The 27,689-nt window shown below is 34.8% G+C and overlaps 1 protein-coding gene across 1 annotated transcript; it reads right to left on the reverse strand.

Moving 5' to 3' along the window:
• Positions 1 to 3,089: 3,089 nt before the first annotated feature.
• Positions 3,090 to 17,531, reverse strand: rhag (Rh associated glycoprotein). The gene is made up of 10 exons (XM_041253409.1): positions 17,296 to 17,531; positions 13,001 to 13,184; positions 12,679 to 12,829; positions 12,292 to 12,439; positions 8,099 to 8,265; positions 7,435 to 7,572; positions 6,531 to 6,652; positions 5,724 to 5,797; positions 5,384 to 5,457; positions 3,090 to 3,705 (listed from the first exon to the last, which is right to left on the reverse strand). Exons 1-10 carry the CDS (start codon positions 17,480 to 17,482, stop codon positions 3,631 to 3,633), a joined length of 1,320 nt encoding a protein of 439 aa, XP_041109343.1. The 5' UTR covers positions 17,483 to 17,531; the 3' UTR covers positions 3,090 to 3,630.
• Between the last annotated feature and the right edge of the window lie 10,158 nt (positions 17,532 to 27,689).

The following is a 27,689-nucleotide window of genomic DNA, read 5'->3' on the forward strand; positions in this document are numbered from 1 at the left end:
TCACACACCCTAGTCTCTAAGTCGCCATGAATATATTGTCTGCTAAATTATATACATAATAATATACCACTCAAAATCCTTAGAGGGTGTCTTTCATACGAGAGGCGTACCTCACTGTTTTATGTCACTCGGCTTCTTGACCAAAACCAAAACCCTAGCATGATCGAGACGCTGTTAAATGAAAGCAAGTTTATTTAAAACACACTTCTTTACAGCAAGAACAGGACTGTAAATAATGATGCTTTCCCCTCTATTGTACAAACTTTGTTAATAAAAGCTGTCAACAGATCGTATCGAAGGACCATTCCTGCAACATAACATGCATTTACAGTAACATTAAGTATAGTATTGTAAAATAAATGAAGTTAAAATAACACATCAGCAATTAAAGTAACCTACGAGGAGGTTTTAAAAAGAAATAATAAAGTACTCACTTTGGATTCAGTCTTTTTTTTTTTTAACTGCAGTTAAAGAGTACATTTTAGTTTCCTTCAAGAGCTTATGAGTCCTTTAAAGAAAAATAAATAAATAGAAATGTATTTGTCTGTTTGTATCCAGTGCTGTTGCATACGTTTTGTCAGTAGTGTTTGTTTTTATTTATTTGTTTTCTAAAATCTGTTTTTAACAAAATCTGGAAACAAGCGAGTGGTTTCTGCTCGTCTTTAGACACATCGTTAGATAATTGGGGTGTGTGTAACAGTCTTTAAAGCTGCATTCACACTGGGTCAGTTTCAAACGGACTCTGTTTTGTTTAGATTGAAAAAATGTATCAATGTGCTTACTGTTCAGGGGAAGGGAAATCAAAAATTACTGTTCAGGGGAAGGGAAATAGTTCTTTGGATGCAAGCTAAAGTGTTTTTTTTTTTTTTTTTTTTTTTTTCAGGACCAGGTCCATTTGTGTTCACAGTGCAATTTTCACGTGAACTTGGTTCATTTACACAATGTCTGTGAACCGGATGCTTACAATATTGAATACATCAATAGCTGCATATTGAAAGATGGCAGCTATTGATGTATTGTTCCGGTTTTTAATACAGCTTTTACATATTGCTGTGGAAGAAAGCACTGGGGTACAGAGAGAGAGAGGAGTGGGGCACGAAGCACAGCCATTGCATATAGAGCAGAATGTTTTCCACAATGCCTGTGCATGCTAATCATTCATTTTCCAGTTTCAAATCAATATTTGGCACTTATGTTTTGCTGACTTGAGAATTGCATTTTTATAAAAAGCTTTTTTTTTTTTTTTTTTATATATATATAAAGCCACTCTTAGGAAAACGTCAAAGGTTTTGTGGATTTATGAAACAAATATCGAGCTATTTGGTCACGCTGATAGTCGTTACGTTTGGAGAAAGTCTGGTGAGATGTACAAAGAAAAGAACGCCATACCTACTGACAAGCATGGAGGTGGTAATATCCTTCTATTGGGCTGTATCCTCTAATGGCACAGGAAATTTAGTTCCAATACATGGTAAAATGGATTCCATAGCATACCAAAAGATATTGGTCAATCATCTGAAACCCTCTGCTACAAAACTGTATGTTCCAACACGACAACGATCCAAAGCACACATCAAAATCTACTTCAGAATGGTTAAAGAAGAATAAAATCAAGGTTCTGGACTGGCCTAGTCAAAGTCCCGATCTAAATCCGATTGAGAATCTTTGGTATGAGATGAAGAAGGATGTGCACAAGAGAAGTCCTCGGAATTTGGCTGAACTTGAACAATTTTGTGTTGAAGAATGGTCAAAAATCATTAAAGAATCATGCCAAAAGCTCATTGACAAATATCACAATTGTTTAAAATAAATTATTATTGCTAAAGGCGCCTCAACTAGCTATTAATTTTCCATGTCAGGGTATGAATACTTTTGAATTAGTATTTTTGAGGTTTGCAAAAAAAATTGCTGAAATAAATTAATATTTCTTGTAACTTCTTTTTCCTCATCTACAAAAGCAAAACTTTTGCAACAAAAGATTTTTCCTATAATTATTTGTTTTCAAGAAATTTCTAGAAATTATACATTTCCATTGGGGTATGTAAACTTTTGACTACAATTGTATAAATAAAACTTTCCTCTGTGCAACCCAAATGCCATAATTCTTATTGTGGTAAGCAAAGGGTTACATATGGCTTAGTGTTCTGTTGTATCAAAAGCAATAAACAAAGAAATGCAACTATATAATGTTAAAATGTAAGAATGTTTTATCAAGTTTTAAGATTTGACATTTAAAACATGTAAAAAAAAAAAAAAACATTTGCTAAGTTGGAACATACTGCAATAAAAGACCAGATTTTATATTATATATATATATATATATATATATATATATATATATATATATATATATATATATATATATATATATATCCAATACATATATAGGTGTGTAGAAAAATACAATGTAATAATTATGCATATTTATATTACAACTTTTGTAAACCTTTGCTTATTTTCCACACCCAAAAAAATTTGCATACCTTAATATGAAGTCTAGTATATAAAACATTGAAACAGTCTAGTCCTGCTATGAAAAATTCTTAAAATACTGGTATATGTTCCACTCTGAGTCAGGCTTTGGTCAATCACCAATTTAACAATAACCATTTCGTGATTTGAGCATTTACAAATTTTCAAAGAATGAAATTAGAGGTTATATCAGTCTCTGAGCAAAGTATTTTGCTTAAATTGCGAAATGGAAAATACCAAACAAGCAAAGAACGAAACAGAAAATAACAGACAGCTTCTTTGATGTTCTGAGTAAAGCAATATAATCAAATTGTGAAATGTGCTTTGAGAAATTGTTATTTTAAGCAGTGATTGACTGAATCCTGACTCTGAGTGTATTGTTATTAATGTAACATACATTAAATACAGTAGCACTAAAAAGACAAGATGTCTTTACTCAAGCTTTTATCATTAATTGAAAAAAGTTAATGTATTAGATTTTTAGTACCAATATATATGGAATACATTCTAATACTGCCAACTAAGAAATATACTTACTTATATATTTTACTTAAGCGTCAATTAAAACTGTTTATTTACTTAAGTATAATTGTTATTAGAAAAAAAAAAAAGACTGTATATGGACGATCTATATACTGTATACAGAGTATGGTCTTTCTTAGGTTTGATCTTTTTTTTTTTTTTTTTGTAAGAAGCTTATTTCATACAGGACCAAAAGACAAATTCTATTGTTAAATCAATATTTTTTATCCAATTTAAAAATAGTCTTGCTTCTGCAGGACATTTTATTTCAGAAGCTTTTTTTTTTTTTTTCACAATTTGTCCACGTTACACTGTAGGACCTTTTTTTCCCCACTTGCCTACAGAGGAAAACATTTTTTTTTTTGAGTCTTTTTTGTTTTTTTATGTCAAGACAAACAAACAAATAGCAAAAAGTCATGTTAAAATACCAATGGACAATTAGCAGACAGCCAAATGAAAAAACTCCAAGTTCACTGCTAGAATTACCAAGAAGTAACTTACTCATATAAAATGTTGACCCATACTATACAAAAGGAAATGTTCTAACTGACATGGTTGTGTGTGTATTTCCTGATCACTTTGTGCTCTTTATCCCCATATCAATGCCGTTCATCACAACCTTCAGAGCTCTTTGCTCTATGCCTCTGCCTTATTATTGGAATGCTCTCCATGAGCCAGACCCTCCTCATTCTCTTCCTCCTCTTCTGGTACCTAGACAAGATCAGCTCCAGCAGGTTAGTAACCACAGCCACCATTACGATACAAGCACATTACAAGTCGCACATTCATGTTTTTGGCTTTATAGTTTAAAGAGATCTAAACCACCTGAAAACCTTTCCTGGACATAATATACAATGCACAATGAAAACGCAGCAGTCTTAAGTTTTATATCAACAGCTCATAATGCTATTTACATTTTAAATAGTGAGCAAATAGATCTGTTGATTGTTTGAGTAGTATTGTTCCTTGGGATAACAAAATACTCAGCTCAAGTCCTGTGATTTCATAAAAACGGCAGGTGCTCAGTGTTTGGTATTTGAGTTGTTAAAATTGCCAAAATGAGTTGATTAAGTATCTGTATAAATAGACATTTGAAAAGACATAGTTTTAATTAACGCAAGAACAACGAAAGATACGACCATGCCTTGCTTGAGTAATGAAGATGGCCTGCTTGCTATCGGCATGATTAAATGCGGTCTGTCTGTAAGAGAAGTTGCCCGGAGAATGAGATGTTCTGCTTTAACTATCAGCACACTAGTCCAGAGAAACCAGGAAACTGACTCTGTGAGGAACAGGCCATGTTGTCGAATGTAGAGGATCACCACAACAGCCCAAGATCGTCACATCCAACTGATCCATCTACATAATCGTTTTCAGACTGCAGTGGCTACAGCACGAGAAATTCCAGGAAGATATAACCCACGCGTCAGCAGAATGACTAGCTCACCGTCTGCATGAAGCCATTCAGGGGCAACATGTTGACAGCTGAGAGCCTATGCTGTCTAGGCCTAGAGAACATCAGAGGTGGCAGCAGAGAGTGTTGGAGTGTTTCATTTACCGATGAATGCCATTTTGCCCTTGACAGACCTGACAGAAGACAACGTGTGTGGAGACATTGTGGTGAGCGTTATGCTGACTGTTGTGTTGTTCAAGCCAACGGGTGGGGCGGTGGAAGTGTGATGATGTGACACAAGAACGCCTATGGTGCAGATTGAGGGCAACCTTACTGCTCAGAGATACATTGACGAAGTCCTTGAGGCAACAGTTTTTCCCTTCCTGCAAGCCAATCTGGAAGTGTTGATTTTCCAGCCGGACAATGCAAGACCTCACAGGGCTAGGATTACAATTGCACGACTTCAAGCAAACAATGTCAACGTCTTGCCGTGGCCAGCTTTTTCTCCTGACCTGAGTTCAATAGAACATCTGTGGGACCAAATCACCAGTGTCATCCACAGGAGACAACTGCGACATAGCCAACCTTCAGCTGGCTGCAGCTGCACAGGAAGAATGGCAGAACATCCCACAGCAGCCTATCCAGAGGCTGATCGGGTCAATGCGTCAACGCTGCCAGGATTGTGTTAATGCTCATACCCAATACTAACTTTGAAATGTTTTTATTTTGACAGTGTGTCACCTTTCATACTGAACACTTATCATGATTCGTTGATCTGTACTTGTGTTAACATTTTCTATGATTTTATATAATATATAATTATTCAACAGAAAGTCAAAGACAGGAGACTGAAAAACAACTAAGCTAAACATATCTATAAGCTCAGCATATACTAGATCATGTTGATATATACGGTTTTGTTTCTCTAAAATAGTTATATTTTCACAGTAACCCAAAATGGTGAACTGGCTCAATGAACATTGTTAGATTACATACCTCCCAGTAAATGGAATCATCAAAACAGTTTTGATCAGGTGGTTGTCCCCAGATTGGCAGCCTCAAAATGAAACCTGTGAACAGTGATCAAGAACAGTTCTTCCTGAAGTGAACCTGGTTTAAGATGTTAGTACAAACATTAGTTCAATTGACTGGACTGGAATAGATTGAAAAAAATCACAAATCAGGACTACTGCACTACTAGCAAGCATGCTGTTGTTGTTGTTTTTTTTTTTTTTTTTTTTTTTTTTTTTTAAGCTGTTTCCATGCTTTAAAGCAGCAATTCTTCTAACTACTTGGCCAGTTTACTAAAATGCTTTTAAAACAATGGATTGCATACCTGTGATAGTTCCTCCCAAAATGGCAATAAACACAGATGATGCCAAGGCTGCTGCCTGCGTGACATATGACCCCCTGTTGGGAAGGAGTGAAACAAACAGCACATGACTTAAAATCATTTTTAATACATAAGGATATATTGTTTTTCGTCATTCTTTGACATTCTTGCTTTTATTTGTTTGAGGCCCAATTTAGTTTATTTTATCCCAAAGGAAAAGCAGGTAGTTTAGGAGAGACTGTACTGGTCAGAACTAATGGCTCTCAAATGCTAGTTTCCTTCCCTGCATCACTTCAGAACCTTTTTTTCAGCTTTTTAACAGTACAGTAATTATACTACTGCTTACATTTTTGTTTTGTTTTATTTAACATGGTTACACTGGCTAGTTTCATGAAGTGACAGTGAAACTGAGTTCCCAAACGCACCTTGTTTTCTATCTGCAATTTAATCCATTCTGTCCTGCTAAGAGCTGAATTTGCTGTTTTAAACCCATGAAAAATGTGTATTGATCAGTTTCCATCAGCAGTGTTCAACTGGTAGCAGCAAGTGAATGACACAAGCGACAGGGTGACAGGGTCTTTAACATTAGAAGTATATAAAACAACCCTTTAATTTGAAAACACAGCCTCTATAAATTGGGACAGACCCCCATGGAAATAAAAGTTGTCTTTCATTAGGTTAACATATATATATATATATATATATATATATATATATATATATATATATATATATATATATATATATATATATATATATAATAATTTAATCAATAAATTAGTGAATTTTACAATAAAAAAAATGACTCACTCTGCTGTTGCTCCCAGTGCAACAGCCACAATGCCAGCAATCCCTCCTAAAATACCAGGCATGCCGTGAAGATTGTGAACACCACATGTGTCTTGGATACACAGCTTGGATGCAAGGATTGGCTAAGAAAAAAAAAAACATTCATAAGGAAAATACACCAATGTGCAGCTTCACTTTGCACTTCTCTTGCACAAACTGCTCAATATCTCTCGTACATTAAGAAGCACCCTACCCACAATGTATAACCGTATACATAACAAAATTAACATCAGGAATTCCTTTTAACATAAGTGTTGTGCTGTAGTGTGTTTACTTGATTTCCATTAATTATTGGATGGACGCTGTACTGATAATACTCAAATTGTGAGTTACAGTAATGCTGTGTATTTGTTATTAAGCTGATCCTCCATTAAACAATAACATAGAAATTTCCTGTATCTTGATTGGCTGGTAACATCCCAGTGTTATATGGGCAGAGTAAAGTCATTGGTTCTGATCTCATTTCATTCTTGCAAGTACAATCACAGTTCTTAAATAATAATGAACCGTTTTATAAACGCAATAACACACTTGAAGGCGTAGCTTGCTCCAATACTTCTCAGGTGGTTGGTATACTCGGTATCAGTACAACTTATGCCTTCTTTTGTGCTGTTATTTCAGCTGCAAAACATGAACTAAATATAAGCAGGTAGAGCCCTAATGAAAATATAGGTGCTATAGTTACACAATTGTTACATAATTTATTACCTGCATTGATATGCCCACACAAGGAGCTTAATGCTGAGTGCGTGGAGTAAGAATCTGAAAACTGCCGCACAACTACAAAGTAGATGAAGTCCCTGTAATTTTAAATAGTTGCACTACTATAACATAGAAGTTCTCTTCAGAATCACCAAAGACTTACAGTCAAAAACTTGAATCCAGCGGTTGAAATGATTCCAGCTATCAAACCAATAAGCATAGCTCCAAGGGGGCCGATGTTCATGTCAGCACAGGTTCCTACTGCCACACCTCCTGCTAGAGTGGCATTCTGAATGTGAACCTGTAGAGACAAACCAGGGGATACCATCTGCCTTCATATGATGATTTTGGTGCTAACTTGTCAGAACTGGAGATGGATTCCTTCTCTGATTTATCCACATAGTAATACAAACTGGAGCAGTGTGAGCTTCTCTCCTTGGCCCCATTTTCAGTCAAGGTGCCTCATGCCAATTGCACCATACTGTCACAACTGAGGATTAAGTTAAATACCCCTAACAGTCCAGGTTTTTGGTTTTGCAGCATAAACTTTTTAAACATTTTACATTAAACATATTGCAACAAATTAAAAAAAAAAAAAAACAAACAAACAAAAAAAAACACTACATTATTTCAGGAACTATCTGACCAACCATTAGGTCCCATTGAACTGCAATTGCAAGATTGCAACAACATGAAATGGGGGCAGTAAAAAAATGGGTAAAAGAAAAAAGTAATGAAGCTATTCTTTTATATATATATATATATATATATATATATATATATATATATATATATATATATATATATATATTTTTAATAACCCTTACCATGTCAAGTTTGCCTTTGTGTTCCACAAAGCTGGAGACTGCATATGCAGCAACGACACAAGCAGCCAATGACAAGTAAGTGTTTACAACAGCTCTATACTGAGCTTCACCTTCATTAGCAATAGCAGAGTTAAAGCTGGGCCAAAACATCCACAGGAAAATGGTACCTGTAATGAAATAAATAGGCAAGAATGTATGTCTAGTTGGTATTAGATGTAATATGCAATCTGTTTGTTACAGTCTGTAGAACTAATTCTGTGATGATTAATCCGACAAACGTGATGCATAACATTACAATTCTCTTAACATCTCAGTTTAAATACAGTTATTAATGTTAAATGCTGCGGGATTCTTTGCAACACATATTGGACATATTCTGTTATTGTTGTTGTTGCGTTTTGACAGCAGTTGCAAAAGGGGCATGTACGTCTGTTTGTTTGTACAATAAAGTGCCGCTCCTGATCATCACTAAATTCTGTCTTGTGAATACACAACAATAGCATCCGCAAAGCTTTGGGTGAAATGTCTTTTACCATGTAGGAGAAAACGGAATTTGCAAACTATGCCACGGAAATATTTCATTCAAAGAAGGAATCAAACTTAATTAATGTGCTCCACATTATCATACTCAGAGCCAGGTTTACAATGGTGCCAGGTCCACACTCAGAAGGGGCCCATAACGACAGTTTTTTTTTTTTTTTTTTTTTTTAAGTGTACAAATCGCAATACATTTTAATAGAGAATGGGTGTATATATTAAGGATGTGGTGCTACATTTCTAAAAACAAGCTATTTGAAAAGTGTGTACATATTTAAGCGCCACAGAATCATGTTGTCTGGTGTTGTAGTTTACATTTTACTTCTGCACTGCAGTCATTTAAGTAAGACGCGTGACATCACACTGTCAGTGGCGTACGTGTGTATCCACGCACCGCAGTCTGCTGCTGGCGCGGGTGGATATATATATATATATATATATATATATATATATATATATATATATATATGAGATAGATAGTTTAATGAACAATATTTATTAAACTGACTATTAACAGTGAAATTAAATTACCAAATTACATTGTGTTTTGTTTTGTTTTTTACATGGGAATGCTGGTCATGGCACAACATCATATCTGTCATCTGTCATCATCTTGCTTCCAAGCCGTTATCACAAGCTCTGCCTACACCACTGCAAATGCTGACCATAATGAACATGCACAATTTCCAAACAGCCTTTCCAAATGTCTTTATTGCACTACGCATTTACCTGACACTATCAGTCTCAAACTGCAGTGGTGAAAGGTCTTTTTCACATTTAATAAGGATAAAAAGTGCTTTACGTGCTACAACGGTTCAAGAAAGACTTAAGTCTTACTCTGTTATCCATTGAATCTGAGATGGTAAACTCTGTAGACTTCTCCAGTTTAATTGAAATGTTTGCTGCAGCATAGGCAAGCTGAAAAATCTGAAGACATTTTTCATCTCTGTAAACAGAATAGTAGCTAAATGCAGTGGTTTTGTTGAGTAAGTTATTCATGTTAATACTTGCTATGTAATATAGAAATTGCTTATCTGAACCAAGACTAATATGAATACTGACACTAAATAAAATGTATTAAAGTTGTTTTATATTTTTTTTATTTTTAAAATGTTCTAAACAGTTTTAAATCCGCCCCAATTTCATACAAATATGTAATTCAAGCCCTGCAGTTCATATGAGAAATGTGCAAGGTGATACAGTGTGAAGTTGTTCTTTGTTAAATAATTGTAGCCTTGGGAGAGTTTTCATGTGGGTTCTAATTGTGCTCATACGCAATCGAATTGTCAAACTTATTTGGGATCCGATGCATTCAGGTCAAAAATGCCATTCACAATCTTTCCAGGACTTGCTGGTATCACTCAGCAAGATTGGCGCTGAATTGGGAGAGGCTACACAAGCGACAACGCTCTATATAGGATTGCTATTATTTTGTATTATGAATATTGTTTTAATAGTGTTTATAATTAGGATTAGGGGTGGCAATTTCAAATATTTTCTTATTTGAATACACAGGGTGCAACCTTTTTGTGTATTCGATTACCTGAACTCTGGTCCCTTAAACTGCCAAGAGTAAAAGGCAAATGCTTGTGCACAAGCAGACAGCATGACAGTGTAAGGCGGTAAAGTTTAGCCCGATTCACAAAGTGTTAAAACAATGTCCAAAACGAGATTTCTTCCCTGTGTACCCTATTTCCTTAGGCATAAGTTTTTTATTTTGTTTACTGAATTAAAATACACTGAACTCAATGAGCAGCAACATCACAGCGCATATCTCTTCCAATTAAAGCAACAGTTGCATAATATTGCGCAAAAACCACCAAATAGTAATGTTTCCTGTAGTGTATTCAGAATAAAATAACACCTATCAGTAACAACCTGGGCATTAACATTGAAATGTCTAAATGACATTTGTGTGCAGATGATACTGTATTGTAATAATGGCTCTTTGCTTAATCAGGATAATAAAAACTTTCAGGAAGCTTTTGATATCATTCAGCAAGTTTATTGGATTTGAAACTTATCTTAAATGCCGAAAAAACTAAAGCAACAGTTTTCACAAAAAATAAACATCTTGATATGTCAAACTTTAAACGGAAGACTCTGCAAGGTTCCTGCATGGCAGTAAATAACTAGTTAGGAATTTTCATTTTACAAAATTTGATTATTTTTGTAGATATAAATCCTGTTTTTCAGAACAAACAACAAAATAACTGATCTGGAGTACATATTTTGCTTCTGATTGACTATGGTGACATTATTTATAAAGTATCTACTATCGTGGTCTTTACAAAACTGGACCCTATCATTCTGTATCAGGTTTTTAAAAAACCTGGGTTATTCTCTTCATCATTGTGATTTATACAGATTGGCTGGTCTGACTGCTTTTTCTTTAAAGATTGAAACACTGCTACATAATTGTTTATAAGGCTATCCTTGGAAAATCCGATATTATCTTAATAAATTATTAATTTATAAATTATTAACAGCTATGGCCAAAAAGTTTTGCATCACCTAGAATTTTTGGATTGAGACATAATAATAATAAAAAAAAAAAAAATGATACATGAAATTATTATTATTATTTATATAATTATTATTATTATTATTATTATAATATTATTATTATAATAATAATAAATAATAATAAAATAATAATAATAATAATAATAATACAGTATTTCATGTTAGATTTCAAAATGCAACGTTTTTCAATTTTTGTCAGTTTTTCATTAAGTATATGGAAAACTACAAAAGCGGTATGTAATTCAATATGTTAACGTAACATCATTCAGCAGGTTTAATTCGACTTAGTGAAGCAAAATTAGTTAATTCTGTTGGGTGATGCTAAACGATTGGCCATCACTGTAGCAGCATTTATAATCTTGGTAGCACGTTAGATTACAGTGCACAAATATCCATGTAATTATTGTGCCATTTTATGGTAATAATTCTTTCCTTGTAACTACTGTTGGAATAGTCTGGAATACTGTAACCGAATAACTGTTCATATATTTTCTGCCTGTTTCTCATTGCAATCAGTAAGTGTGTTAATGAGAATACCACTTTAAGATGACAGGCAACAGCATATTGTTAAAATTGTAATTATAGCAGGAAACAAGACCATTTCCATTGAACTACCTACTTATTCCAAAAGTAGTTACAATGAAAGAATGGAAAACAACTCGTATTTACACAGTACAACAGATTATTACCATAAAATAGCACAGTAATTACATGGTTATTTGTGCACTGTAATCTAAAATGCTATCACAGTCTTTGATCTTAGACTGTTCTAAATTCCTAGGTTCATTCATTCGTTTTGGGGAAATAGCATTGTGTTCTACAGCCATGGTCTTGCAATAAATGTCAAAAAGAACCGAAACTTACCGTTTAGATACTATTAAAGAAGTTCAAATAAAAAATGGAAAACTGTGCCGAGACATGTTGTTGTTTTGACCAGCGCTCCTAAATTGTTTCTTATAATTTTACTAGCTTGTTTGTATTGCTTGTGCTCATTGGAATTTGTGTGCGGGTTTTTTTTCATTATATGCCACCTTCTTGACGAGGTCTCCCTTGAATAATATATATATTAATCTCAGCTGGTCTTTCCTGCTTAAATAAAATAAATAAATAAAATCAATGTGCACACTTACCGATCATTGCAAATAAGTCGGAGTGGTAGACAGACCCCTCATTGTCGTGGCCATTTTTCAACCCTGGTCTGTAGAGGATACGGGCTACAGCCAAACCAAAGTAAGCCCCAAAAGCATGAATTATCATTGAGGCCCCAACATCATTAGCCTGTTTGAATACAAGTTATCAACAGGTTAGACCTTTAAGAAGAGTATTACACTGAGGGGCTCCACACATTAAACTTACTCGTCAGACTTTATCTTTGAGTGACAATGCCCCCCTATGTAAACTGAAGAGTCATGCTTCTGCCATCTGCATGCTCTAGTGTAGCTCGATGTGTGCGTTAATGTACCAGTCGTCTTTAATATGTCAAATATACTGACTGGAGAAAAAAGATTCACACTTACTTTTAGCACTTCAACGACCAGATGCTCATTCATTGCAAACACAGTGATCTCCAGGATTGTCATTATCAGTAACTGGACAGGACTAGTTTTTCCCAAAACAGCCCCAAATGAAATGAGAACAGTAGCAGTGCTAAAATCTGCATTAATCATTCTGGTGAAAGAAACAACAAAAACATACATTTAGCTTTGTTTAGAACTTATTTTAGGCTATTTGAATGCAAATAAACTTTTTAGAAATAAAAATGATTAGAACTAAGAGTGCATTTGAACCATGAATTGATACTTCTGTGTTTGGGGAGGGTGGTTAAATAAATATCATTACTTTATAATGTTAATTTCGATTTTCCCATTGTGGAGGTGCCAGAAGCCTTGTACCAGTATACCCCACTGAAGACCCATGGCAGCTAGGAGCATATTGATTCCAACACTGCTGAAGCCATATCTCTTCAAGAAGGTCATCAGGAAACCAAAGCCGATGAAGATCATCACATGTACATCCTGGAACACTGCAAATAAATAAATATATATATATATATATATATATATATATATATATATATATATATATATATATATATATATATATATATATATTAGTGTTGGTTAAAATAATGCAACTTACGAGCAAGTAAAATGACATTTTCAGCGTTTTTGTGTTTTTACTGTCCCCCCCCCATGATTTTGTCGTTGATTGTTTCACATTCCCACATTCCCCGGCTATATTATAAATTTGCAATCATTCTGAATGGTTTGGGGTTGTTTTTTCAATGAAAATTAAACAAAATGTAATTTAATTTTTTTTAATTTGTTTTTAAATATTATTATTAAATGCTCGAAATCTCCCAGAGACAATATTATATGTTTGGAAATCCCATAAAAGGTAAGCAAAAAAATAAAAATAAAAAATGTATTCTTAATAACTGGAATAAATTATTTAATAAATGTCTTGTAGTGCTTTAAAGATTCCCCTGCTTTATAGAATTTTACCTACAGTGAATCTAATAGCCTAGTTATTAAGGGCAGACATTTTTTTATTTTAAACTTCACCTCAACTCTCAAGTCTCTATAGCATCTCTGTACGTATTGAACAATATATAGAAAAATTCAGGTTCAAATTACTATGTAATCTTTATCAGTATTTTTCTGAATAAGGTAGCCACAAGCACTTTGGAGACTAGTTCAAGTTGCACGTACAATATCTCTTAGCTCGAATCTTTCAGTTGGCAGATAATTAATCCCAGAGTCTACACATTATTGTATATATTTTTTTACTTTCATGCGAGTTTTCAAAGGCTCATCTACACGAGTCGCATTATTTTCAAAATTATTCACGGATACATTTATCATTGCCATAATAATGTTTTCAACAAATTTAAGCTTATCTCAAAAAGTTTTCGCATTTTGTAGATTTATTATATCGTTGTACATCTATCATAAAGGGTACAGTATTTGACGAAGCTTATATTCACTGGAAAACTGGGAAAATACATTATTTGCACCGATTTTCACAGAGTTTCATTTATTTTTATTTTATTAAGCATTACTAAATTTCTGTGGTATATTTATTGAAAATGTTTTGGTAGGTATGCCACCGGAACAAACGTCTGCACTGAGGGTGTTGTCTGGGAGTGTTCACGTGGTCCACAATGGAAATGGAAGTTTCATCTCAACACAATGTACACTGATTGCTTTCAGGAAGTATGCAGTTTATAACACTAATTAGAAAAAGTGGATAGTACTGTATTAATAAAGCCTAAATAGGTGTATTTCGGACTGCAATTAATTTTTTTAATTTGTCTTTGACGATTTTGCTTTCCTGTATGTCTTGACATCACGGTAACAAGCCAGCACATGTAATATGAAAAAATGAAGTCAATAATAACATTTCATTTAAATGTCTTGGTAAAACAAACATCATTATTTTTGTGACAGTAATGAATGCGTGAACGTGTCTCAGGGTAACACAAAAATGTTTTAAATCCTTGCGAATTTCAATGCCTGTGTTTGCCTTTCAGGTTGCGTGGAATCTCGGTGTTTATTTTCTATCAACGGTTTGCATAATCTTAAACCGCCACATCAAAAGTATATTAAAAATCTGTTTAAATTACTTTAAAGAACAACACGAAAAAGAGAAGTTGGAAGCATATAGGATTTAGGCAAAGCAAGAATGAAATGCAAGTTAAAGTAGCATCTGGGGGAAGTGATTAATGTCATTGCTTGCTCTTGTGTTCGAATAATGAAGAAGGTGAAACAGAATCAGCAAGACAATCAGGACATCAAGGTAAAAAGAAACAACTGTGTTTAGTAATTAACAGTTTAATTAAGATATTGAATCGGCTCAAAACACGGTCACGTGAACAAAAATAAAAATCTAAAACTTCAAGCCCTAGTTCTTTCCGTTTCAAAATGCTGTATCTGCGTCTTTCTAGTGCTGAATTTTTCAGCAGTTTTTCTGGGCACTTTACAAGTTTAATAACTTTAATTCTGTCATCTAGGGAGGACCTTTTGTTTCTCCACGTTTTCTCTCTTCCTTTACAAGAGAGCGCTGTTGTTTTATTGATTACAGATAAAAGACCGCTAAAATGGTTACCGTATTCCTTTGAATTTAGGACGTACCATTTAAAATCTTCATTTTCTTATAACAATAGACCTGTGCAAGGGTGCTTAATACGGGTTTGTGTCCGTTGCTGGGCAAGAGAATTGTGTTCTCGTAATATAGTCAATATGATTAGAATCAGGTAGTGTTCACAAATGACCTCCTGGAAATTGGGTGAAAGAAGCATGGACATATCAAAGGAATTCGCTGAACTGATCACACGAGACCAGTGGTGATAAGCACAAGACTTTTTTTTTTCTTTTTTTTTTAAGAACTAGTTTTTTAATGGAGTAGTATTATGCACAAATTAAGCTTTGTTCATGTATGTATGTATATATACATACATAGATACATTTATTTAAGCAGGAATAACATATTTCATATAGTTTTCTTGATACAAAATAAGTATGTTCCTTTGGTTCAGAAAACCTGAAATGCTCAAAAACTATAAACCTGTGCTTACAGTTGTGTAACAATTAGCTTGTGATTATTTTCACATGTTGAGATTACATTAAAAAAAAAACACTAAGTGACATGTGGTGGTTACACAATTTGTTCCTGAATTGTTTACATAGTTGGATTAATTTAAGGTTTACAACTATACCATTCAGATGCTGGTAAACACATTACTGTCTGTCATTGTAGACTTGCATAGATACCACACATTTCCTCTTTCAGCCTAAAATATAAACTTATTTCTACTTTCAGTCAATGCATTTTAGGAAATGTTTGACTAAAGTTTGCTTTCCCGTTTCAGTTCTTGAACAGAGTCTGTAAGTGGTAAAAATTAAAATCTCTCATTTTAGGTGTAATGTACTTCACCTTGATCAATCTGGAATCTAATTTTAAACTATGCAGGTATTGGTATGTTTTATATGTCCTTCTTAATTCATTTTTTTGGTTTCAGTATTATCTGAAGGGTAGCTGATTTGTTGTACAACCTTACAGTTAATGATCCTTACATTTAAAAAGAAAAAAAAAACTGGTTATAAATACATTCCATTAAAGAAAATAAAAGGAAGGCATAGATTATTTTTATTCTAAAAGAGGGTGATTCATCAAAGTCAGTGTGGAATTTTTGGTGCCTTATGGACCAAATTAACCACAGAATCCTTATCCGGGGGAAATGGTTGGGGGTTGTAAGTGAAAAATATGCCAACACTCTCACCCACTTAAGAAAAACAACACTGTGGTCATAGTAGTCGTAGTAGTGGTTATCAGCAGTAGAGAGGGGTTCTCCTTGGTGGTGGCTGAGCTCAGAGTCTTGCCGTGAAACATCTGTGAACCTCACAGATACATACCTCTAACTGACTAATATGCGACATGTGTGGCTGACAGGTAAAAATTCATACAGCATCCATATCAAAGCACACCATTCTTTTATCATATGCTGAGAGAGTGACACTGATAAATTCAAACCAGTAAGCCCTATTTAATTATACTCAGCAGCATTGAATTATTAGTGTTTTGGCAAACAAAATGAAAAAAATAGTATAACTATGGTTTGTTTTGCTAAATTATCAAATTATTAATTAAATATAGGCAATGGCATACATTAAAAGAGTAGTGTAGAAAAGTGTAGATTGTTTCTTCAAGCCTACCTCATTTTAGGAGTTTGCGAACATACTATCATCTCTCCTTCAATATAACAGTATTTTTGTGTTCAATAAAAGTTACAGATCCACATTTTCTAATACGTACCCTTTTTTTATGAAACATAAAAAGCCCATGCGAAAACTTAAAAACTGTAACTTTTATCATTTTATGATATAAATGGAACATTTCAATGTAATATTTTGATAAAATACACCAATTCACAATCATGGGTAATACCTACAACACTATTTTTATTTAAAAACATAAAGATAACATCATGTACGAGAATGACAAACCCAGATACTGAATAGTTGCAGTTGCTTAATCTAATATGAAATGCAATTGCTAGAACTATAAGTTCTGTCCCATTCCAATAGTTTGGTTATTATAGATTGATAAAATAATAATTCACCAAAAATACTTACTAGGATATAATTGAGAGAATCTAACACTGGTGGTGGTGGAAGTATCGTTTGAGGCTTGTTTATGGCCATCGTGTGTAGAACCCTTGTAGGCGACAAAAACGGCAAATAAAATAATTATTAGAATCTCCAAAGAAAGGGCGAGGATAGGAAATTTGAGCCTCATATTGGTAGTGAAAGATGAAGGCATGCTGAAGTCTCTTGGTCCTGTGAGTGTTTGATAATAAAAAAGGACTGATGCCTGTTTTTAAATTAGTTGCAGATTCAGTGTAATCCAATGATAGGGCAGAACATTGTAGGACAAAAGTTCACACCCAGTTAGAGAAGGCTGGGACTGCTACAGAATGCTTCAGGGGGAGTTTTCTACTCTGTGTAACTGCTAACATTGGGGGACATTTTTTAGAGTAAGCTTTATTGTGCAATATTTCACATTATGAACCCATGTTGTAATTTTCTGTAAAATGTGTTACAAGCTGTGATGCTGGTTTGTGAACGATGGTGTCTAATTTGTGTAGCTGGTAACTAATATGCCTTTGTTTTTATGATGCCCTGAAAAGAAAAAGGACCCATTTGATATACTTTATTTTTCAAAACATTTAACTCCATCTTTGCTTGCTCTCTGCTTTTTTTGTGGTTTATGCATTGCCTTTTCCCAATAAAAGAACCTGTGCTATTAAACTAGGGCAAAATTGGTTAACGCTACAATTTAGTTGCTCTTTCTTTATAGAGCTGGCGTAGTGGGATTACTGCACGGCACGGTGGTGGTTTAGCCTGAGCGTAGTTGTCCTCGAGGTAGCTGCTCACGGTCCTATGCTGGATTGGGCTGAGTTACCTTTGCCCCGTTTAGTACACACCAATAGCAATGTACATACAGTATATTATTAAATGAGTAGAAACAATTGCCGAAAATATTAGATTCTGATTGGCTGAGGCCTTCTCCCTAGCCATTAGATATCTGGTGATAAAACAACAGTGCAGAACTTCTTTCTCTGAAGCAGCCTCATCACAGTAAACAAAATCAAAACGCCAGCTGTTACTGTACGCCTGGGTAAACAAAACCACTCGAGTCAGTCAGTATGACAGCAATCCCTGAGATTAACTACAAAAGTTCAGCAGCTGAAAACATTGAAAAAGAAAAGAAAATGCCTCACCATACTGAGGTCAATGAAGCAGATTCAGACAACCTAGAAATATATACAACTGAGGAAAATGCCAAGCGGCAGACAAAATGGGCTATGAAAGCTTTCCGTGACTGGCTAACTGAAAAGAACATTGACTTAACAACAAAACAGCACAACAACAGCAGCAGCTCAGTCTGCTGAACAAAACCCAGACATACATGTTGAAACAATGAATGGCAACATTCAGTTCAATATCTATGAATCCTAAACAAGAAACTGTTACCGAAGCCCCAAAAAAGAAAATATTATACAAAACGGTTTAAAATCACATGTTTTATTAAGCTAACAGTTACTGTGGAACTACTTTTTCTCCCAGTGGAAAGTTACAGAAATACAAATTATTAAAAAAAAAAAAAAAAAAAAGTTTAAACTTTATTTACCAACAACAACACACTCACAGAACCATTTAATAATAGCAATAATACACGCAAGGGTCTGTGTGTTATCATGAGATATCACCACTTATTGTGTGGTAGCACACACCCTGTTGTGTATTATTGTTTAATTGAACCTTGTCACTTCTAACAAAAAAAAACAAAAAAAAAAACACAAAAAAAACAATGAACTTTAAAAACAATACATGTTTGATCTATCTGTACATGTGAAGCTGGGATCTGACTGTAACAAATGACTTTAGGAAATGAGGAAGGGGCTTGGAAACATTTATAATGAATAGTTTGTTAGAACACTTAGGGCAGGAAGAATGGATATCTTAAATGTACGTCCACTATGATATCCTGCAGCTTGTATGTTGTGTGTTCAGGCGTTTCAAACTGAGCAAAATGATTCCTGTTCAAATAAGAGACACCCTACATACAACATATTCACATATTATAATATTAAATTAACACTGTACTGAGGAACTACTATGAAATTAACTTTTTTTTTTGTACTATTATGTGTTATCTGTGCACTGGGCGATATTTTTACACAAGAGAAGATGCAAAAGAGAAGATCATCACATTCAGTACTGCCATATAACACCATACTTGTGGACTGTTACATGTGGGGTTCTCTTTTGATCTTGTTGAGAATATATTATAATTGGATGCAGGTTTAATTCTTTTTTTTTCTAAGGAATCATGTTTTTTGCAAAATACTTAATTGTAAGCTTTTTGCATTTGCTGTTTTTGTTGTACATTTATAAGCTCTTTAGATGCATGTGTCTGAGATCTTGTCTAAAATCGATATTTTGTCACCGTTTTCTCGCTTAGATTATATCAATAATTTAATGTTATGTGTTGGTCTATAGTTTTACTATGGCACAGTAGGAGTGGTAGTGTTCTATTAAACTTTCTCTCTAACCAGTGTTTGTACACGTGAAACAAGAATTTGAAAGTTCCTTGTGAGACTGGAGTGCCTGGTGGTTTTAGGTACTTCATTCAGGTTCCAGTTTACATTGGATTCATTGGATTAATAAAACAAAACATTCTGAATAACAAAACAAAAAGGAGGCCACATTAACCATTGTGTCTTATTACTTTGAATATTTCTGTATCACACCTTTTGAACATAGCCACAGTCTTGAAGAGTTCAAACCAAAGATATTTAATTTTATATGTTATTATTATACTACCATACACTACTTTTTGGAGAGTACATGGTACTAATATGATACACTAGATGCACAGGCATAGAATCATTCAAGAATGTATGGCAAATGCTCTAGTGAAAGTTTATTTTAGCTTGTAATAGTTTGTAACTGCATTTGTGTGGTGAACACAGGGTCCATCACCCTATCCCTTTCTTATCTTATTAATCTTGAGCTGTCAAGAGACGAGATGTGGAACAGGCGATAGGGGGCTGAGCTACCATGATGATATAGCTTTAGCCAGTGTTTTCCACAGCAATATATTATTCAAAATAATCCAGATTGTTTTCATATTTATTTACACACGCATCAGCCTTTAATCAGGGTCGTTCTCCCGGAGAAAGAGTTTCTCTCCATCCTGCAACAATGCTTGTACTGAAATGAGTGGGATTTTGTGGGAACAGAACATGAGCATTGTTGCAGGAGGGATACACTGCCATGCTTATAACAGAAATGATCCTTCTCCTGACCAACACACCTGAGTTTATTGTTCTCTTGTTCTTGTGTTATGTACTGTAACACTGTATGTGTGTTTCCTTTAGAGACTGGAGCGAGAGAGATGTGTGATACCAAAATGGATATCTGGAGCACTTAACCCCTCACAATAAATGCAAGTGTAAACTCACACTTGAAAAGTGTGATGTATTACCACAGCAAAAGGGCCTTTGGTTCTACACAAATCCTGGGAACTTAGGTATAGTTGTACTGTACCTTGCTCTGCTTCCCCATGGTCCAGTGTTTTGTTTAGGACTTCAACCATCAAAGCGAGTGGGGAACCTGTAAAGATAATCTGAACCTCGAGTCATTTGCTCAATAGGAAAGACCAGTGGCTGATTCCGCTGATTTTTATGAGCCATTCCACCCCAACTAAATTCTGCAGAATTCTTCATTTTTACCTTCAAAAATATGTAATTTATTAGGGAGTTCAACTTTAACTTCTAAAAATCCAACAAAAAAATGATGATCTCTCAGCTGTATGTGACTTAAAAATGATCATATTGGTAACAGTACATTTAAAAGGACTGTGATAAAATTTTCTTTCTGTGAGAGGAATTCAAAGTTATTTCGTCAAGATTTCTTTTGGCCAAATTTGTTTTAATCATTTAGTGAAAGTTAACATCCTGTATATTCCCAGGTGGGGAAGATAACATATCTGTATTTATAAATAGGAATATTTGCTATTTGAAGTTGCCTTACTGTTTAGGTAATATCATAATACCCAGCAAAACAGTATATTGAATCCAGACGTAGTCAGTGTGTGTGTTGTTCCAAATGTTTGTTGAACCAGTTGACAGGTAAAGGTCAGGTCATTTAAATATACTGCATAGTGCATGGTAGGCAATGGTGCTCAAGAATGCAGTGAGCATTTTTATGACTTTGCTCTGGTCAATGTGCTGTGCCTTCCAGTTAACATATATGGCAGCATTTTGAGAACATTCTCTGAGATCTCTCAACACATGTTTTATTGGCATGTTTTGTATCTGGTATCTTTTGCGCTCTCTCAGTCTGACCACTCAATAACACCACAAATAAGGTATCTGATTTAAGACTATCAATCAATCAATCAATCTATCAATCAATCAATCAGTCTTTATTTTATATAAAGCCTTTCATAGTCGACCACCGTCACAAAGCGCTTTACAAGATAGTGAGGAACAATGCATAATACATTAAATACAGTGAGATACAGGGCATAGTACATTAAATACAAACAGTAAAAAACAAGTGGTTTAGTCATTCTACTGTTACATGGTTTAAAATAAACCAATGGTTTATAAGCAGCACACACCATGCCATTTTGTAAAGATTGCACAACACTTATATGTGGTTTAAAAGGACACTTTTTTTGGAGAGCCCTCATCCAGGCTGAACTTTTTTTACAGTATAGTGAAGCATGTAATAAAATTGCCAAACAAAAGACATGGCTACCTGAGTACAAAAACAGCAATATGACTGACTGCCGAGAAAAGATGAACAGAGATGTCACTGCCCAAATACACAAATAGCAACATGACTTACTGCCGAGAAAAATACTAACCGTTACTACCCGATCTCGAATCATCCATGATATACAGGCAGCCATTTTCAAAGAAGCGTTATTAGCTTCCTGGGGAATTTGAGGAGAAGCTTTTACAATTTCAGCATTTCGTTTTTAGGCTGAGTTCTAACAAACAGTATCAGCATGGACAGATCGGAACTGCTGATCAAACCGCCGTATTTTTCGCATGCCAATCAACACCAAACTTCACCAAAAGGAAGAAGAACAGGTGTGAGTAATGATTGAAAATGAGAAGCAGCACATCTGTTTTTTGGGGTTTTTCTCAGTATTTGTAGGGTGGGTGAAGGAGTCATCTGGCGATTCACCCTCTATGGAGAACTCCAAACCGCGATTGCTCCATGTCTGGAATGGTCTGATTTTTTTAATATGTTTTTTTTTGTAAGAGCTGTAAGTCATTAAAAACAACAATAATTAGTAATATTAGTAATCCAGCTGGAATTACCTGTTTTTTACTATTTTATATTTTTATATATATATATATATATATATATATATATATATATATATATATATATATATATATATATATATTATTTTTGCTGACAAACCTGGGGGGCAATTAATTCAACTTAAATAAAATGGGCTGAATGGGCAGTGGAATAAGAAAGGATCACCTTTCATACATTATCTTTACCAATACAGTAATCAGTAGCCTAGCTACTACTGTGTAAGCAGTGTCTTTGATATTGAAATCTATGTGAATGCAAGGTAAGGAGGTGCAAACTCTTGCTTGATCGATATAGGGTTGATATACTGCTGTATGTGTCTATTAAAGTAAAGCTTTCCTTCATTATACAGGTAGTTGTTTAGTATCTGCCGGCTCAGTCTATATTACATACTGACGGTATGCACTATGATACCGTGCTGTACTCTTGATTCTGTTTTGGGAGTTATTCTTTCAGCACCAAGAAAACGTGCTTGGGAAAGTGATTAGTTTTGTTTCGATCCAAAAGAATGATCATGATTGCAGCTTCCCTGTTTATTTTTTAAACATGCATTTAAACTAATGCTGCTGCGATCACAATTGTTCTTTTGAGTATAATCATTATATAGATGTGGACGGAACCTTGTATGATCGCTGGGTGTTTTCCATTGCTGTATTACCTCGGAAAGCGCCTGCATTTCACTTCAGAGATTGGGTGAGTTAATGCAGGAGTGATGTGCGCGGAGTTAAGGTTTGCTTTTTAAAAGTGTTATTTTGTGCCTTGCAAAACTGGTTTTGTGCTTTGCGCATAATTTCGAACATGGCAGGATCTCACAAATTGTCATCCACTCCCGCCAAATTGTGCTATGCAGACATTATATCTGTGCACAGCGCAAAACGGATTGTGGCACGCCAAAAGAAGTTTAGAATATGGCATATTTTGCACATTCATGCATAACCATCTGCGTGGTGCACAAACCTTTAGAATGTCTGGGCCTATGGCCTTAACGATGTCACAAATTTTTGATACATGTCCCCCAGTGCCTTTTTGGTTGTCCTTTTAGTAGTAGTAATCTCATTCACTTTCCATCTTTGGTTATATAGAGCCATTACATTTTACTACTAAAAGTAACATATTAAATTAATAATGGAGTTTATGCTGGGTAGATTTGCAGAGTTGCTGACTGCATTGGCCTTTGCACACCAGTGGGCTTGGGGTAGTTCACCTCACTGCATCAAGTCCATTGACATGAGTGGAAGTTAGAATCCTCTTGTTCAATGTACTTTAGTGTTGCCTTGGCACTTGACCATCCTGGATTTACTTGGCACTTCTTTACAGTGTTTTCAGTTTTTCCACCCTTTATATTTGATGTCAAACATTATGTGATAACTAGGGCTCTTTGATTGTGAGAAATACATCACTCACTTTTTAGAGTAACAATAGTTTTGAGCAGACTTCTTCATTGAAATCTTTGATGGCACCTGAGTGTACTCCACAACGCTTTCAAATTAGACTTTACATCTAGAATCTACACAAACTACTTCACATTGGTAAAGTAAAAAAATGCATATAAAATATAAATAAGTACGATTTACAGAGAAAAACAGATTGATCTCAGTTGCATAAGTATTCAACCCCTTTGTTACTGCAGCCCTAAATCAGCTCAGGTGCAAATGATTTGTTTGAAAGGTCACAAAATTAGTGAAATGGTTTCAGCCTGTGTGTTCTCAAAGTGGTTTAAATTGTAGATAATTTCCCTCAGGTATATTAATACTTTCAAGCTGCTAATCACATAGTCATCCAACAAAGCAACCATGAAGACCAAGAAGCTTTCGAAATAAGTCAGGGATAAAGTAGTAGAGAGGCACAGAGCAGGAGAAGGGTGCAAGACATTTTCAAAGGCACTGATTATCCCTCTCAGCACAGTGAAGTCCATCATTAAGAAGTGGAAGATGCACCATACCACCCGGACACTACCCAGATCAGGTCACCCTCCCAAACTGAGCAGCCGGGCAAGCAGGAAACTTGTTCGGGATGTCACTCTGAAGCCAACGATGAACTTGACAGATCTGCAAAGTTCTGTGTCGGAGATGGGAGTCAGTGTTCACACATCAACAATAAGCCAGTTCCTACACAAAGCTGGCCTGTATTGATGGGTGGAAAGAAAGAAGCCATTACTCAAAAAGACTAATCTTAAAGCACATATGCAGTTTGCGAAAAAGCATGTAGATGATACTGCAGACATGTGGAATAAAAGGTTTTGTGGTCAGATGAGACAAAAATGTAACTCTTCGGTCTAAATTCCAAGCATTACGTTTGGCGCAAGCCCAAAACTGCACATCACCCAGTCAACACCAAGCATGGTGGTGTCAGCATCATGTTATGGGAGTGTTTCTCTTCAGCAGGGACTAGCAATCTTGTCAGGATAGAGGGGAGTATCGATGATGCAAAGTACAGGCGAATCCTTGGGGAAAACCTGTTTGAGTCAGCCAAGGCTCTGAAACTGGAGAGGAAATTCACATTTCAGCAGGACAGTGACCCGAAGCACAAAGCCAAAGCCACACTGGAGTGGTTGAACAAGAAGAGAATGAATGTTCTTGAATGGCCCAGTCAAAGTCCTGACTTGAATCCAAGCGAAAAATTATGGCAAGACTTGAAGATTGCAGTCTATTGACGATCCCCAACAAACTTGTCAGAACAGGAGCAATTTTCCCCTGAAGAATGGGCAAAAATTTCACTCTCTTACTGTGCAAAGTAGGTAGAGACATATCCAAAAAGACTCACAGCAGTAATTGCTGCAAAAGGTGCTTCTACCAAGTACTGAGTTAAGCGGCTGAATAATTGTACAACCAGTACTTTTTATTTTGTCATTTTCTTTGGAAGTTTTACTGATTTTTAACCTCCTCCTCATATAAGTGTTCAGTTTAACCACTACAGCTTTGAATAAAAAAAGTTTATTTGAAAAACTGTGCATACATTATATGTAATTCCACAAAATGTGACATTATTGGTAGGGGGTGAATACTTCTGCAAACCACTGTATATCTAACACAATTATTCCAGTAAATCTTATCTAATATGTATTCCCAATGCTTTGTAGATCTCACGTTTTGTTAAAAGTGTATTTGATTTTCAATGGCATCTTGCACTCCCTTCCATGATGTACTTGAAAGAACACACACACTGAGAATAATAATTTAAAAAGTATTTAATGCTAAAGAATTACACAAGGTCAATAACCTTTTATAAACTTTCATAAAAGTGAACCCAAGCCAACGTGAGTCATAAGTGCACACATCACAGTCTTCAATGTTTGTAGTGAGGGGGGTGGGGTGGGGGGGTGTTAATACTAGACATCTTTACTATTGATTTACTACAGAAGAGACCTGCCTTCCTCATACTGTCTACACCCCTCATCACCTCACCCCTCATTTCCTGAACCTCGAGCTCAGGGAACAGTTTGGATAGCTGAGATAAGAAAGCTTGAGGAAAGAGTGCAATCAGGGCTTTTAGATCTAGGCATTGGTTTGGTAACAGATACAATGAAATACCCTATGTTTATTTTGCTGCTATATTCTGTTGGTATAACATCTTTGCAAGAGCTTTAATTAAGGAACTTTGCAGAACAAGTGCTTTATACTGCGTTCTTAATTCACTAAGTGTAAAGGGATTCAAGACTTTTAAGGAAAAGTCTGTGGACCCTATTTTGAAGTGCAAAGGAAAAAGCTATTTTTCTCAAAGAAATACATTCATTTAGCAGTAGAATGCTAATGAGAAACAACATAGCTCCAGAGAGGGTCAATACTTTATTGTTCAAAGTATTTTGTTATTGTTTTAAATTGTAGCTATTTTTAAAGTAAGTATATTAAGTATTTAATATGCAATTTCATATTTGTTCTGAAGTTAGATGTCATTTTGCAATTTTGTACTCCATGCCGTATACTGTATATGTTGACTATCAAGTATATGTTGGTATTTTCCTGCTCCAACTCCTATAATAACAGATGTAACACTGGTTATTATGTTTTGTAATAGCGCTAATCTGTCGCTGTCATGGATTATATATCTATATTGCTAAACCTATGTAATGTTTATGAACATGTAACTTCAATGATGCATATCAATTAAATACTTATTCATGTCCGTCAATGATTTTATTAATTTCAGAAATGGCTTTGCACTTTTTTTTATAACAGGGTCATTTGTTTTCAGTGTTATGAATATATACAGCGCTGATGGAATATGCCGTATAACTATTCCATGCCTTTCTGAATGAAAAACAAATACTTTATGGAACCAAGTCCAAATATTTAGATAGTGGTACATGCCGAAATAGCTTGCACTACATTTCTGAAAGATGATATATTCAGTTATATCTCCACCTCCATGTTTTAATAATCTACTTGTGATATCATATATCAAAAAACATTTAAAAATAAATACTTACATAAATCAAGGTACAAAATTGAAAAGCCTTTGCATACCATTGGTACTTTACGCATTCAAACAAACAAGGGCTCCCTTAGTTGGGGTTTCAGTAGAACACATGTGATACTAATTAAGTCTGCTCCATGAACAGTTAAAAAAATAAACGTTACACATTCCTGTTTGAGCTGGACTAATTGCAGGGTGAGGACATTATTTATGATTATTATTTATTGAGAGTCTCTCAGATTCAAAGTAAATTGACCAGAGCTGCATTCTTAATTTACCAGAACTTGGGATGGTTAATTTAGTCCAATCCAGACGTTATTGTCTTTCTCAGAGAAATCTTCAGCATTTTGGAAAATATCTAATTAATAATAATAATACATTTTATTTATAGAGCGCTTTTCTCAGACCGAAAGCACTGTACAAGAAAAACATACAGTGGCTTGCGAAAGTATTGACCCCCCTTGGCATTTTTCCTATTTTGTTGCCTTACAACCTGGAATTAAAATGGATTTTTGGGGGGTTTGTATCATTTGATTTACACAACATGCCTACCACTTTGAAGATGCAAAATATTTTTTATTGTGAAACAAACAAGAAATAAGACAAAAAAACAGAAAACTTGAGTGTGCATAAGTATTCACCCCCCCCCAAAGTCAATACTTTGTAGAGCCACCTTTTTCAGCAATTACAGCTGCAAGTCTCTTGGG

The sequence above is a fragment of the Polyodon spathula genome, chromosome 6 (assembly GCF_017654505.1).
Source record: "Polyodon spathula isolate WHYD16114869_AA chromosome 6, ASM1765450v1, whole genome shotgun sequence".
Taxonomy (NCBI): Eukaryota; Metazoa; Chordata; class Actinopteri; order Acipenseriformes; family Polyodontidae; genus Polyodon; species Polyodon spathula.

Coding starts and splice junctions, on each gene's coding strand:
- rhag (XM_041253409.1), bottom strand. CDS start 17,482: ATGCCTTCATCTTTCACTACCAATATGAGGCTCAAATTTCCTATCCTC. Junction 12,440..12,678: donor TGGTCGTTGAAGTGCTAAAA/GTAAGTGTGAAT, acceptor GTATTCAAACAG/GCTAATGATGTTGGGGCCTC. Junction 6,653..7,434: donor CTGGATTCAAGTTTTTGACT/GTAAGTCTTTGG, acceptor TTTTTTTCTTAG/CCAATCCTTGCATCCAAGCT.